Source organism: Chelonia mydas, chromosome 6, assembly GCF_015237465.2.
Source record: "Chelonia mydas isolate rCheMyd1 chromosome 6, rCheMyd1.pri.v2, whole genome shotgun sequence".
NCBI lineage: Eukaryota > Metazoa > Chordata > Testudines > Cheloniidae > Chelonia > Chelonia mydas.
Genome location: NC_051246.2, coordinates 41,273,168 through 41,289,566, shown reverse-complemented (window position 1 = coordinate 41,289,566; position 16,399 = coordinate 41,273,168). Strand labels below are relative to the sequence as shown.

The window sequence follows — 16,399 nt, the reverse complement described above, 5'->3', positions numbered from 1 at the left end:
TGAAGAAAACTACACCTATTTTTGGTCATCTCTTAAAAAATAAATTATAGCAAACCATTTTTCACATATTGGATCTTATTCATGCTGAGTGGTGTTGCTTATCTTTTGAGATTTTATAGTGATCATATGTTCTTGTAAGTTCTAAACGGACATGGTTTTGTATTTGGTCTTTTCCTCAGGAATATGTGAAATGAAATCCTTCACGCTTAACTTGATTATGGGAATTTCTGAACTGTCTACCTCCTGGACAAGCAGAAACAGGTAACTAAGAGCAGAACAGGATTGATGGATGGAAGGAGGGGAGAGTGGGAAGCAAACAGACACATTTTCAGTGGTAAATGTAAACTCTTGTTGTGCCCTGCAAGGCTGCAGTTTTGCCCTTATGTGCAAATGGCAAATACAATGAGAACAGATTTGCATAGAATATGTGCTACAGGGGTTTTGGAGAGCTTTCAGTGTAATGACAAGTATTCTGGTCCATTCTAGACCATTCACTCTACCTGCTCAGCTCTAACTATGAACTGAATTACCCTTTGGAATATTTTGGCATCTCCTGCATGTGTTTACCACTTCATATACAATAGTTTAGCTTGCCTTCTGAATCACAGAGACACAAACCTCCCATTGATATGAGAGAGGAATAGACCTGTAAATCTCTGAAAGACTTCTAAACCATCAATATTGCCTATCACCTTTACAGAGTACTTTTGACTTTTACTTATTCCACCTCAGAGATCTTTGAAAACTTGAACCAGAAGTGTGCTGAGTTCTAGGGGGAATATGCTTTGGAGAAGTGCTGCTCCATCTCCTGGCCAAAACAAGCATCATCTCCAACTGCACAACCCCCCAATGTAGTTGCTACAGAGGGATTTTTGTAGGCAGTGTCTGCCACTTTTCTTCCCACCTTTCCAGTGTCCTAGCTCCATGGCCTATATGCACATCTACAGTAGAACTTTAGAGTTACAAATATCTTGGGACTGGAGGTTGTAAACTCTGAAATGTTCGTAACTCTGAACAAAATGCTATGGTGGTTCTTTCAAAAGTTCACAACTAAACATTGACTTAGTACAACTTTGAAACTTTACCATGCAGAAGAAAAATGCTGCTTTTTAACCATCTTAATTTAAATGAAATAAGCACAGAAAAAGTTTCCTTAGCTTGTCACATCTTTTTTAACTTTCCTTTGGTTTTTTTTAGTAGTTTGCATTTAACACTGTACAATATATGCTGCTGCTTCTTTTTTTTGTCTCTGCTGTCTGTGTACTCTCAGTTTGATTGATTGTCAGTACATAACTCTGGTGTTCGTAACTTTGAGGTTCTAGTGTAACATCATTTGGAATGAATGTGAGTTGCACATGCACATGGAAAGAAAAATAAACTTTCATATTTTGTTAGTGACCCCCCCTCCAAAAAAAAAGCCTTTGAAACCATTTTCCAGTGCTTTAATATTAATTAATAAATAATATCTAGCTCTTAAATAGAGCTTTTCATCAGTAGATCTCAAATCACTTTACAAAGGTGTAAAGTATCATCCCAATTTTACTCATGGGGAGACTGAGGCTCAGGGAGGTGACATGACTTGCCTAAGGTCACCCAGCAGGCCACTGGCAGCACCAGGAATTGAACCCATTTCTTCCAGTGCAGGGCACTATCCACTAGGCTACACTCCTGCCTCTGCTATATTGTGTCATGTCATGCGAGCAACAAAACACAAATATCCTACTTCACAGTGTGTATGCCCAGTTTCAGCTCAATGCAAATTAAAATGGCTGACTTTTATAAACCCTTGAAAAATGGAGTTTATATTGGAAACGCCGGTGGTCGCTAAACTATAGCAGTGCTGTTATAATGTATCCCTGGCAGTCTGAGGCTCAAAGAACCGTTCGTCTAATGATATGTGAAATTCACTCCCACAAGGTACCGTAAGCAGGGGCCCATTCCACGAAGCAAAAAGTGCACTTTTCTTTAAAAGGAGAAGAAAAAGCTGCTGAATATCGCTATATAATGTATAAAAACTTCTGAGTAAACTATTGAGGTAAGTTAGGAGCTTGTTATAAAAAGGTTGGTTCAGGGGACGTTTCTGGTATGCAGATGTATCAATAAGTCTGCCAGTGGTATTTTATTTTTCTGTTTTATTTCATTAGTCTCTTCTTTCCCTGAAAATCCTTTCCCTCTTCCCTCTCCCTTCTCATTTTTGTCTATTTAATATGTGGTGTTATTTGGATGAGGTTACAGAGCCACCAAATTTAAGGCCAGAAGGGACTGCTAGATCATCTAGTCTGACCTTCTGAATAGCAAGAGGCATAATTGTTCTGGGCATTTGTAGGGGTTTTGATTATATACAGAATATAGGATTTGGACATTTGGGTTTAACTGTGCAGTAGTTGTCTTCTGGGCAGGTATTTATGTAATATTACTCCTATTTATGTAATGGTTGTCTGAAGCCTTGATCACTAATTTTTATATTAAAATCAAAAACGTATTCAGAAAAGAGGGTTAGGAAATGTTGTTAGACATATTTAGAGCTGTGTGAATACTGCAAGGAATATATTCGTGATCAGTTTATTCAGATAAAACCCAGCAAATTTCACTGACAATCTCTGACCTGTTTTCTGCAAAAAATTGAATAGTGAAATTGTCTTCATACACGTTTTTTTTTTTTTTTTTTTTTTTTTTTTTTTTCCAGAAAGAGTGAGTATCACAAATTCCCATGCAAAATGTATTTACATGATTGTTTGCACTGAAATTAGTGAAGGCTCTTTCCAATTTTGGGAGCTCTACTAATATGCCAATGGAAATTGTGTTATGTGACTCAGGTGACCTATAACATAAGGTGAATAGTTCAAAGGAATAGTACATTGCAAACAGAGATTGTGAGCAATCCCTAGCTGAAATATGTCCACGTAAGATCATTCAATGGATAATTTTGAATGGTGATCAAATTTGAAAAAAAATGAAGTTTAATTGTTCATTATGTATGTTTTAAACAGGTGTGGGCAAGTTAAAGGCAGTGAGATAAGGAATGAAGTGAAATCACAAGTAAATAGTAAAGATCAGTAAGAGATAATAGCAAAACAAAACCACTAAGAGTCTATTCCATATTCTGTGTATTCACTCTTGCAGGGTGGGGTGAGGAGGAGACTCAAGCAGCTCTTCTGAGCTTGTTTAGCACCAATGAGGTGCACCTGCAAGGCTTGTTCTATCAGGATGGAGATGAGCTTGAAAGGGAAAACCTGCTACAGGAGGGGGTGATGAACAGCTGCTCTGCCTCAGAGATTGCTGTCTATAGAGACAGGTTTCAGAGTAACAGCTGTGTTAGTCTGTATTCGCAAAAAGAAAAGGAGTACTTGTGGCACCTTAGAGACTAACCAATTTATTTGAGCATAAGCTTTCGTGAGCTACAGCTCACTTCATCGGATGCATACTGTGGAAAGTATAGAAGATTTTTTATACACACAAAGCATGAAAAAATGGGTGTTTACCACTACAAAAGGTTTTCTCTCCCCCCACCCCACTCTCCTGCTGGTAATAGCTTATCTAAAGTGATCACTCTCCTTACAATGTGTAATTATAACATTCATAAGCCAGTCAGAGAACACTTCAATCTGTCTGGTCACGCGATTACAGACATGAAAGTTGCGATATTACAATAAAAAAACTTCAAAACCAGACTCCAGCGAGAGACTGTTGAATTGGAATTCATTTGCAAATTGGATACAATTAACTTAGGCTTGAATAGAGACTGGGAGTGGCTAAGTCATTATGGAAGGTAACCTATTTCCCCTTGTTTTTTCCTACACACCCCCCCCCCCCCCCGACGTTCTTGTTAAACCCTGGATTTGTGCTGGAAATGGCCCACCTTGATTATCATACACATTGTAAGGAGAGTGATCACTTTAGATAAGCTGTTACCAGCAGGAGAGTGGGGTGGGGGGAGAGAAAACCTTTTGTAGTGGTAAACACCCATTTTTCATGCTTTGTGTGTATAAAAAATCTTCTATACTTTCCACAGTATGCATCCGATGAAGTGAGCTGTAGCTCACAAAAGCTTATACTCAAATAAATTGGTTAATCTCTAAGGTGCCACAAGTACTCCTTTCCTTTTTGTCTATAGAGACAGGCCAGCCAAGAGGGAGTCAGTGGCAGGCCACACTACTCTTGAAGTTGCACAGCCCAGCTATAAAGCAATATGCCCAAAGAGGAGGGGCTGGAGATAGACCCCATTAAAAGATAATAAACTCACTGACAGACTAAGACCAAAGGGCTGAATCCAGAAAAACTGCCTGCCACCTTTGCCTTTCTTTGTTGTCATACATATTCCCCTCTCCAATAAGGGAAAGAGAGGGGAGAGCACCTTACTTTTACTTTTGGCTGTTGGTTTTACTTGAAGAACCCCTCGTGCTATGAACTGAGGGAAAGGACATTATAAATAACTGGAAGTGGACTCGAGGAAGACCCTGGCCTCCCACACTAAGATTCAACAACAGCTCTAATCTTTGCAGTTCTATTAAAGTGTGGTTTATTTTGAAAATGAACTATATAAAAATGGCACCTCCTTCCTCAATAAATCTGTTCCTTTTATATATCCAGATAAATATCTTTGTTCTTCAACAACAAAAAATGACTTTTTACTCCTCTTAGCCCTAGAAAACAACACAGCTAAGAATGGGAGCGCTGCTGATTCTACTCCATCTTGCACATCAGCAACAGAATGGTTGACTGAATTTCTATGAGTTGCATCTGTGAAAACCCATGCAAAACAGTGGGGTTGCACAGGTGTTACTAAGGGCAAAATTGGAAGACAGTGGTATTGCACAGGTATAGTGGAGGGCTTGTAGAATTTGTATTAGATTAATTACAATTTGGCTTGTAGAAATTGTATTTCTGGTGCCAATGTGCAAGAGAAAAAACCTATTGGAATCTTTAAGCCTATGGGAAGATTGTAGGAATGGCAGTTAGGGAAAAAAACTATTTATATTTGTAAAATGAGGACATTTAATCCAGAAATTGCTGAGACAAAATAAACCTCGAACTTCATAGTCTTATTTTTAAAGAGTTACTTTGCAGAGTAGAACCTCACTTTAATTCCATCCACAAATGTAACGTCGTTCTTTAGGACTCCGTCAGCATGAATTTGACTGTATTTTCATTTACTATTGGAATTCCTTAGGGATCCTAAAGATAGCTGGCAACATTTAGTGAGGGAGTGAGATGTGGAACATTTAAGAAACTCTTTTACTTCAGAGCACTGGAAGGGAGGGAGTTTAGATTAAATATTCCAAGAAACTCGGACTTCTTTAGACTGAAAAGCTCTCCAAAACAAAATGAGCCTAGAAGGCAAGTTTCTGCCACAGTTTAATCTCTAAAGAACCATTCAAAAACAGCCTTAGTTTAAATCCTTCCATGCCTGTGTGGCACCTAGGGCACTGAGCAGATTTCCTCAGCCCTTTTTCCTCTGTGCAGTTTCAGACATCTAGTTAGCCCCACAATTTGCCAACTTTCAATCTGTTTCCCCCTAAACTACGCCTGGAGGAATCTTAACAATCTTTCTCTCTCTCTCTCTCTCTCTCTTTGACCTTTAGGTCCTGCTTTGCAGAGTGCCTCTAATAATATGCAGTCTGCAATTCTCAATGCGTCAGGAACCAAATATTCTTATAATGTACATTATAAACGAAAACTTCACTATCCGCATCAAACAAGCTGTTCATATGCACTATTAAACAGGCAACTATAATTAAACTATTGGGAGTTTAATATTAGGGATGCACTGCACCGACTGACAGTGATATGAACTCTGCTGAACAAACCTCTGCAGACTCTTATTCTCATTGCCCTTTGCCTCGAGGCTCCTAATAGAAAGCAAATTGAAAACAGTGCTACTGAGCCAAAAGAAAATGTCCCAAGTAATAAAAGCACCAAAGCTGTATCCACAGCTATATCCTACCCATACACAAAAGTGCGCAGCTGCGTAGGGCACCAGGAAGTTTGAGACACCAAATTTCCTGGTGCCCTACACAGCTGCATGCTGCTCCAGCCCCTGCTCTGCCTCTTCCCCATGGCCCCTGCCCCGACTCTTCCCACCCCTGCTCTGCCTCAGCCCTGCCCCCACTCCACCCCTTCCCCTGAGGACTGCAACAGGAGTTGGGTGCTCTGCACTCACTGGGCGGTGGTAAGTGCAGTGACCTGGCCCCAGCCTGCTCCATGCCACAGGTGAGTGCTGGGGGTTGGTTCCTCCGGCCCCCCAAGGCTGGGAGCCAGGGGAGCAAAGTGGAGTGGGCTGGAGCTGAGTCGCTCCACTTCCTGCCGCTCAGTGAGCGCAGGGCAGGCCCGACCCCGCACTCATGGGGCTGCGGAAAATGGAGTGACCCAGGCCCAACTCACTCCGCTCCGCCGGCTTATGCTGGAGGATGGTTTCTATCCTGCCCCCCGTGGAGGCCTGGGGTCACACACACACACCCCGTGGGGGGGCTGCGTAGAGCACCAAAATGGCTAGGGACAGCCCTCTGTATCCATTGCACACTAAGGCAGCAAACTTTTAAAAGACAGCAGGCTCCAGATTTCATTTTGAACAGCATTTTTGGAGAGCATGTGATCTTGAGGTCCACATTAGGCAGAATGAAAGGTTTCAGAGTAACAGCCGTGTTAGTCTGTATTCGCAAAAAGAAAAGGAGTACTTGTGATACCTTAGAGACTAACCAATTTATTTGAGCATAAGCTTTCGTGAGCTACAGCTCACTTCATCGGATGCATACTGTGGAAAGTACAGACAATCTTTTTATACACACAAACCATGAAAAAATGGGTGTTTACCACTACAAAAGGTTTTCTCTCCCCCCACCCCACTCTCCTGCTGGTAATAGCTTATCTAAAGTGATCACTCTCCTTACAATGTGTATGATGATCAAGTTGGGCCACTTCCAGCACAAATCCAGGTCCCCCCCCTCCCCCCCCACAAACCCACTCTCCTGCTGGTAATAGCTTATCTAAAGTGATCACTCTCCTTACAATGTGTATGATAATCAAGGTGGGCCATTTCCAGCACAAATCCAGGATTTAACAAGAATGTCGGGGGGGGGGGGGTAGGAAAAAACAAGGGGAAATAGGTTACCTTGCATAATGACTTAGCCACTCCCAGTCTCTATTCAAGCCTATTTCCCCTTGTTATTTCCTACCCCCCTCCCACCCCAGACGTTCTTGTTAAACCCTGGATTTGTGCTGGAAATGGCCCACCTTGATTATCATACACATTGTAAGGAGAGTGATCACTTTAGATAAGCTATTACCAGCAGGAGAGTGGGTTTGTGGGGGAGAGAGAACCTTTTGTAGTGGTAAACACCCATTTTTTCATGGTTTGTGTGTATAAAGAGATCTTCTATACTTTCCACAGTATGCATCCGATGAAGTGAGCTGTAGCTCACGAAAGCTTATGCTCAAATAAATTGGTTAGTCTCTAAGGTGCCACAAGTACTCCTTTTCTATTAGGCAGAATGAGGACCCAAACCAGTTCTTGTTGTAGATAATTGGCTAATAATAAACTAATGACTTCAGTGAGAGTAGGACTAGGCACCCTGGGTTTGGTGCAAACCCCACTGAAGTCATTGGGGAAAACTCCCACTGGCTTCCATAAATTTTGCCCTAAGAGAGGAAAGGCAGAAGGAAATGGAGGTGTGGGTTTAACTAAAGCCGATTCACGAAGGGACTTAAGCATTGCAGTGCTTAACTTTTCGGCCCCTAGAAAAATCATTGGTACGCTACTGTAATCCACAAAGCCTGAGTTAGGTGCAAATGAATGGGGGAGGGGAGAGGCATCTAAGAATGGGATCCATGAAACCCAGCACATTAGGTTGGGAGCCGCCTAAGCTAGCCAATGGTAGATTCCAACAACTCTCTTATGGAGTTAGCTCTTTGGGCTCTGGGTTTTTCTGTTGTAATATTGCAACTTTCATGTCTGTAATCGCGTGACCAGACAGATTGAAGTGTTCTCCGACTAATTTATGAATGTTATAATTCTTGATGTCTGATTTGTGTCCATTTATTCTTTTACGTAGAGACTGTCCAGTTTGATCAATGTACATGGCAGAGGGGCATTGCTGGCACATGATGGCATATATCACATTGGTAGATGTGCAGGTGAACGAGCCTCTGATAGTGTGGCTGATGTGATTAGGCCCTATGATGGTGTCCCCTGAATAGATATGTGGGCACAGTTGGCAACGGGTTTTGTTGCAAGGATAGGTTCCTGGGTTAGTGGTTCTGTTGTGCGGTGTGTGGTTGCTGGTGAGTATTTGCTTCAGGTTGGGGGGCTGTCTGTAGGCAAGGACTGGCCTGTCTCCCAAGATTTGTGAGAGTGATGGGTCGTCCTTCAGGATAGGTTGTAGATCCTTGATAATGCGTTGGAGAGGATTTAGTTGGGGGCTGAAGGTGACGGCTAGTGGTGTTCTGTTATTTTCTTTGCTAGGCCTGTCCTGTAGTAGGTGACTTCTGGGTACTCTTCTGGCTCTGTCAATCTGTTTCTTCACTTCAGCAGGTGGGTATTGTAGTTGTAAGAATGCTCGATAGAGATTTTGTAGGTGTTTGTCTCTGTCTGAGGGGTTGGAGCAAATGCGGTTGTGTAGAGCTTTGCTGTAGACAATGGATCGTGTGGTGTGGTCAGGTTGAAACATTCATAAACCAGTCGGAGAACACTTCAATCTGTCTGGTCACGCGATTACAGACATGAAAGTTGCGATATTACAACAGAAAAACTTTAGAAACAAACTCCAACGAGAGACTGCTGAATTGGAATTAATTTGCAAATTGGATACAATTAACTTAAGTTACTTTTTATAATGACTCAAACACTCCCAGTCTCTATTCAAGCCTATTTCCCCTTGTTTATTCCTCTCCCCCTACCTCCCCATTGTTCCTCAGACGTTCTTGTTAAACCCTGGATTTATGCTGGAAATGGCCCACTTTGATTATCATACACATTGTAAGGAGAGTGATCACTTTAGATAACCTATTACCAGCAGGAGAGTGGGGTGGGGGGAGAGAGAACCTTTTGTAGTGATAAACACCCATTTTTTCATGGTCTGTGTGTATAAAAACGTCTTCACTGTGTTTTCCACTTTATGCATCTGATGAAGTGAGCTGTAGCTCACGAAAGCTTATGCTCAAATAAATTGGTTAGTCTCTAAGGTGCCACAAGTACTCCCTTTCTTTTAGTGTGAGAATGAGTTAGGTGCCTGCCTCATTCTCACACAAAACAGTGGGAGGAGGAGGTTGTGCTGCCGAATGTATAGCTTTTATCCTAGGGATGATTGGATTTATTAGTCTGCTTGCGTCTTTGACTGCTACATCATGCTGGATGCTGTAGGCAAACATATACTAATTGGAAGAACAAATACAAAACCCTAAGGATGCTCATGCTTAATGACACTGCCCATATTCTAAAATGTCTCTACCACAAATTACTCATTACATAGCTATTGGCAATGCCAGTTAATTTATTAGTATCAATTGCTAAGTTAAAGCATGAACTTCTAACAAGACACACTGTACAGTACCTAGCTAGGAAAATTTCCAACTGCTCAGATTTTAAATAAGAGAGAGAAAGAGTGAGAGAAACAGGCCAGGCCAGTTGAGGGAGAAGAAAGTAACAGTATATAATGTATTGTAAGATTAATGATCTAATGGATGCCGATGAATTAATTAACTTTTAATTAGTTCTACTTTGGTACTGTATTAGTCCTCTTCAGCAATAATTTGGTTCTAAATGTTCAAGCTAAAATCCTCACAGGACCATCAAGTTAGAAGCAAAACCTGGCTTCAGAACAAAGATGAATTGAATAGAAATGTATCTGGTTGTGCCTGTAATGATTTCAAGCCAGGTAATTGCTTTTGAAGCCAAGCTAAACAAAAGAAAGGGAAAATCAAGTATGAGAAGGCAGCAAATTCCCAAACCTTTTTTGGCAGTGGGGACTTCGTTATCTTGTCACATTGTCAGTTGTGTATTAGCTTGTTTTCATCCACTGATAAATCTGACAGACAGACCTGGATGAAGTACCTGTGAGTTGTGCTGGTCTAAAGAGGAAATGTGGATGTTTTAGTTAACCCTATTATTGTACTGGGACACTCAAAAGTTACTGACCTGGACACAACAGTCAAATGAGTACAACACCCTCTTGTAAAGTTAAGTGTAGATCACATTAACTATCTCAACCAGGAGTAGACCAACTTTTTGGCCTGAGGGCCACATTTGGGTATGGAAATAGTATGGCAGGCCATGAATGCTCACCAAACTGGGGGTAGGGGTGCAGGAGCGGGTGGGGGCTCCGACTGGGGGTGTGGGCTCTGGGGTGGGGCCGGGGATGAGGGGTTTGGGGTGCAGGAGGGTGCTGCGGGCTGGGACTAATGGGTTCAGAGGGCAGGAGGGGGATCAGGGATGGGGCAGGCTGTTGGGGCACCGGGGGGGGGGGCGCGGGCTCTGGGATGGGGATGAGGGGCTTGGGGGTACGAGAGGGGGCTCTGGGGTGGGATCAAGGGGTTCGGAGGGTGGGAGGGGGATCAGGGCTGTGGCAGGAGGTTGGGGTGCAGCGGGGGGACATCAGGGGTGCAGGCTCCAGGCAGTGCTTAGCACAAGCAGCTCCTGGAATATGTTCCCCTATGGCTCTGAGGTGCGGCCAGGCGGGTCTGCATGCTGCCCTGACTTCAGGTGCCACCCTTGCAGCTCCCATTGGCTGTGGTACCCAGTCAATGGGAGCTGCGGGGGCAGTGCCTGCAGATGGGTCAGTGCGCAGAGCCACCTGGCCAAGCCTCCGTGTACTATTTAGGAGCTGGAGGGGGGTCATGCTGCCTGCTTCCTGGTAAACCCCCGCTCCCCAACTGGAGCACCGGAGTTGGGCAAACCTTCAACCTTGGCTGGAGCTGAGGTCCACGTTAAATGGTCTGATGGGCCGGATGTGGCCCATGGGCCGAAGTTTGCCCATCCCTGGTCTAAACAAACATGAGAGGCCAGGTGGGTGAAGTCATACTTTATTGGAACAACTTCTATTGTGAGAGAAACAAGCTTTTGAACTTGTACAGAGCTTTTCTTCTGACATGGCTACAACACTGGATAAACAAACACAAACATTGGGGGTAGGAAACTCCCCCACAACTGAACTTGTGGTAAGTGGTTCAATGCAATTCCAAAAGCTTTGGCTGCCAATGCCCCAGAAATTTATGAATGGAGACTACCCAGCTCCTGCTACTTCCAATCCAACCCAACCCAACTTAAGGCATTTGCCAAACTGCCAGAATCCACCTAGCCACCTGTGAGAGCTAAATCAAATTTTTCAGACAAAACTTTTTTCACTAAAAAACAGAGATATGGGTTGTCCAAAACATTGTGTGAATTCATGCGAATTCACCAAATTTTCTTGGTTGGAGAGGAAAGAAAATCCAACATTCCAAAAATATTGAAACATTTTGTTTGGACATTTTCTAGATGAAACATTTTTATTCGGGTCAAATGACACACTTTTTTCTACCCCAAACAGTTTGTTTTTCAATTTTTTGTTTCAGCCAGCAAACCAAAAATCCATTATTCTCAGAGGTCTATTTATTATTATTTATATTTGCTGTATCACAGCCGGTCCCTCGTCATACGCCATGGTCCCACTGTGCTAGTCACTGTAAACAATATCATAAAACACGCTGCACAAATGTACTTAGAATCTAACAAATCTTTCTGGATGCAAAGGATGAGGGTCCATATGCGGACCCTGATGAGCCTACATTCTCAGCCGGCCCTCAACAGCAAATCCCAGCCAAAGGACTCCCAACTCTGATCTTGGGTTGGGGATCCAGAAACTGGCATCTGCTACTAAACAGGTCCACAAAGGACACTTACCACACGGGGGGGGACCCACCTGTGATTAATCTCTCTGACACTCACACACCCCTTCCTTCTGCCAGTTATTAAGAAACTGACCCAACAGTCCATTAAGTTTGGAAAACATAAATTTGCTACCTCACCAGGTGCACTCCATCATCCCTGAATAAGTTAAGGGAGGAATGGTTAATATTAGAGTGATTGATCACTGAACTCTCTCAATCTTGGAAGTGCTTAGGCTGTGAATACGTAGACAGCTGCATTTTTGGCCCAGTTGGTCCTGGTAGGACTTCCCACTAGATTTGCTTCTGGCACATCTTGGACCAAACTCGTATAAAGCTGTGGGCCAGGTCCCTTTTTATCCTGATCACCTAACTAACAGCCGTTCTGGACAGAGATCACTTTTCACGGAAGTGAGCTATTAAAACGTGAGGTGGATAAAAATGAGTTAAGAATGGATGTCAGAGAGGCATTAACTGTTTTCACAGCATGTGGTGTTGTCCAAACCAGAGCATCCATGTGGCTTCCCCTCTAGAGCTGCAAGGTGAACCACCTCAGCTGCTGGCTGCCTGCTTGTGTAGCTAATGAGCACTGCTGGGGCCTCATGTACATTTGTGAGGCTTAGACACTTGGTCCTGTAAGTAGGACATTAAAAAAAAAACACACAGGAAAAATGTAACTCTAAACACTAAATTTCTATTAATGCATTTAAATCAAGAGAGGTAGATTGTGTATTTATAACTTACAACTATCCAATGGCCTATGCACTGAGGCTGGGGTTTCACAGATATTAAGGCCGAAAGGGACCATTATGATCATCTAGCCTGACCCCCTGCATAACACAGGCCAAAGAACCTCACCCAGTAAGCTGTGCATGAAGACAATAACTTCTGTTTGAGCTATAGCATATCTTTTAGAAAGGCTTTTATTTATTTAAAATCTGCAAGAGATGGAGACTACTACACTCCTATGTAAGTTGTAATCATTTTACTTTAAAACATTTGCTTCTTATTTCTAGTCTGTATTTGTCTATTAGGGAGCTTGCAACTGCTGGATCCTCTTATGCCTTTTTCTATTAGATCCCCGTGTAGAGCATGATCAACTCTGAACCTTCTTGAATAAATCAAATAGTCTCTCACTGCAAGGCAGCATTTCCAGATTTTAAATGATTCTTGTAGCTCTTTATGAGCCCTTTCCCTAATTTCTGGAATGCAGTGGGATTTGGGCATCTAATCATAGGCATGTAGGACTGGAAGGGCCCTCGATAGGTCACCTAGTCCTGTCCCCTCTACTGAGGCAGGACTAAGTATTATCTAGAGGCCATCCCTGACAGGTGTTCATCGAACTTGTTCTTAAACACCTCCAACAACAGAGATTCCACAACCTTTGTAGGTAATTTGTTCCAGTGCTTAACTATCCTTACGGTTAGGAAGTATTGCCTAATATCAAACCTAAATCTCTCTTGCTGCAGTTAAAATCCATTACTTCTTGTTCCGTCCTATCAATGGACAATTTAAGGAGAACAGTTTATCACCCTCCTCTTTATAACAACCATTTACATATTTGACAACTGTTATGTCCCCCCTCAGTCTTCTCTTTTCCAGACTAACCCCACTTATTTCAATCTTTCCTTGAAGGTCATGATTTCTAGACCTTTAATCATTTTTGTTGTTCTCCTCTGGACTTTCTCCAATTTGTCCACATCTTTCCCCAAGTGTGGTGCCCAGAACTGGACACACACTCTCCAGCTGAGGCTTTACTTTTCCTGGGTTCCTACTTCCAGCTTGAATCTGCTAGGCTGATGTCCCAACAGGGTTACTGAAGTAGCTGTCCTGTATTCTATGCAGACTAGTTATCTGGGGTCAACCCCCAAAAAGGAATCCCCTTTTAAACACTATTGTGAACTGAAATTGGATGAAGAGCTTCCCCACATTTTGAGGTAAACAAAGGATCCCGCAAGGAGAGTATGTGTTTGCAGTGGGGAGAGAAGAAGTAAGAGACAGCAATCAAGAAATGCTCTTTACAGGACATCCCTTTGTTGTTTCATTCACTGGGAACTATCTGAGATCTGGTGCCAACCACACCAACCTTGATATATTGGAAAGTCAATATTATGGATCCTTGGCCCCACTGGAAGTTGTCTTTAGACAAGGCTGAGCCTTCTATAACCTTGCTCGTTTAGTGCATGCCAAAGAAAATGGCCCAGGAGAAAGAGGGATGGCAGAGCCTTGTTTGTGCCTTATGCAACGTATGGTGGCATGAGAGGGATTCAGACACATAACATGACTCTGGTGTTTTTGTTTTTCCTTTTCCTGAGGCGGGACAGTCATGTAGTTGAGGCACTGGCCCATGACTCAGGAGAAGGAGTTCACTTCCCACCTCTGCCACAGACTTGTAGTGTGACCTTGGGTAAGTCACCTGTACCTTACTTTCTCATGTGTAAAATGTGCCTGTGTACACTATACCTCTCTGTGCCTCCGTTCCGCATGTGCAAAACCTTTATTCAGACTGTATACTGTTCTTGGGCATGGACTGTCCCTTCCTGTGGGTGTGTGCACTACTTGGCACAGTGGACCCAGATCTTGGTATGACCCTCTTTGACCTACCACACCACTACTATAAAGCTAATTTGAGCCTTCAGTAAATCCTGAAACATCCCTGTGTGGGGGCTCTTGTGTGGATAGTCCATCTATTTAAGAGCCCCTCTATGCACAGAATGGAAACTGAAGTCAGAATTTGCAAGTGAGTGCATGTGTTGCAGGATGAGGATTTGGTGTGGAAATGCATCAGCTGCTTCTGGCATATCCATCTCCCCATATCGCTCACATACACGATCCTGATAAAGTTTGCACTTAAGGCATGCAGCCCAGCCCCCCTTTGCTTTTCAAGGCTTCAGGGAGAGTGTGGCTATTGGAGCCATCTGCGCTGAACTCGATAAATGTTTGCAATGTCTGGTGGTTTGAAGAAAGGTAGTGTTGGGGGGAATCAGGAAATTCTTTGAGCCTTTTTATCCCTACAGTAACTATAGACTTTGGCAGGAATGTGGGTGATTAATTTTGAGTCTGTTAGCTCAGTGCATCCAGTTGAAGCTCCCCCACCCCCCTTTGGATGTCTTGGAGACAGCAGTGTCCCCCGTGCTCTGCTATTTCACCAAACCCTGTGAATGCAGCTCTGCTAAGTAAACATTGCCGAGCTGCTAATCACAAGCTCTGAAACAAAACAGCACTTCACTTCGGGATCTGGGCAAGATCAGAGCTCGTTGCTCGCTCCCTCTCCCTCCCTCCTTCCCTCCCTCCCTCTCCCTCGGATCTCGCAGCTCTCAGCCTCTCTCTCTTTCTCCCCAGGCTGGGGAGAACTCGCAGGGTAAAACTGACAGAGGCTGCGGTTTTGTCAGAGGCTTGCTTGCTTGCTGGTTTTCTCCAGAGAGACCAGGGGGGTATTTCCTAGCCATCCTTTCCAACCTGTTCATGTTGTGATCCGCAGCAGCACCACCAAAAGTTGTTGGGAGCACCAATGATGGGACTTCATTTACAACCCTTCGCTTTGCACTTTCTGGCTTTGACTTTTCCCTTAGTGGCGCTGGGTTTCTCTGATGAAACCTTAGAGAAAGCCACGAAATCAGAGGGATATTGCAGCCGGATTCTGCGAGCCCAAGGCACCAGAAGAGAGGGATATAATGAATTTAGCCTGAGAGTGGAAGGCGATCCTGAATTTTACAAGCCTGGAAACAATTACAGGGGTAAGTCTTTGCAGTTCTGTAATTACCCAATATAATAATAATTTGATGATGATGATGAGCGGAACAAGCGTCACTGAAACTAAAAGACGTGTGTGTGTGTGTGTAATCGAGACAGTGTGGGGTACTTCCGCACACCGCTTGCAGAGGGGATGCTTTCGCAGCAAGTGAGTGTGAGTTGTATTTCAGAGTAACACTTCACCCCAAATATTTCATTCGGCACTAAGGGGGATTTCCTGCTTCTTTGGTGTGTTCTAGCAGCTTTGAGTGGCAGCAAGAGTCTGGAGTCCGCTTGTTCTCTGGTGCAATAGAGACTCCCTCTCTGTTCCTCTGATTCCCCCCACCCCCAGCAATGGAGCACAGCAAATAGTACAAGATTTAGCACGCAGTGGAAAGGCTCATAAACTCGGAGCTAATTGTTCTTGCCCTCCAATATGAGTCTTAATTTAATGAGTTAGCATAAGGGCAAACTGATGCAGGAGGCTGCTAACTTCCCAATTTTCCCCCTTACCGTTTATCTCCCTCTGCCCCCGCGCGTTTTTGCTGGGGATGTGAACAGATGGTTCAAGCAGGAAAGAGAGAGTGAGAGAGAAATGGTGCTAATGACCACTGGAGATAAGAGTCCTAGGGATGCATTCTGTGCTGAACACTGCACAGATAGTGCTGGAAATGAACTTCTGAAACACATCTCAGCATTTTTATATAATTAACAGGTGAAGGCAGTTTCAAGTCACTTTTTCTGCCTGATAATATTTATTTGGAAATAAACAGCCGTAATATACAGTGCTGATGTCGTATTGAAAATACCA

At 43.4% G+C, this 16,399-nt stretch overlaps 1 protein-coding gene and 1 long non-coding RNA gene across 2 annotated transcripts in view; both read left to right on the top strand.

Moving 5' to 3' along the window:
- The window catches only part of LOC122466256, a 57,680-nt gene extending 57,437 nt beyond the window's left edge, over positions 1-243 (top strand). Inside the window, exon 4 of the long non-coding RNA XR_006291632.1 lies at positions 180-243. This is a non-coding gene — a long non-coding RNA (uncharacterized LOC122466256). The remainder of the gene's footprint in view (positions 1-179) is intronic.
- Positions 244-14,964: 14,721 nt separating this feature from the next.
- Positions 14,965-16,399, top strand: part of SPON1 (spondin 1) — a 315,776-nt gene continuing 314,341 nt past the window's right edge. The window contains exon 1 of the mRNA XM_037899871.2: positions 14,965-15,593. Within this exon, the coding sequence (XP_037755799.1) occupies positions 15,368-15,593 (226 nt within the window). The 5' untranslated portion in view covers positions 14,965-15,367. The remainder of the gene's footprint in view (positions 15,594-16,399) is intronic.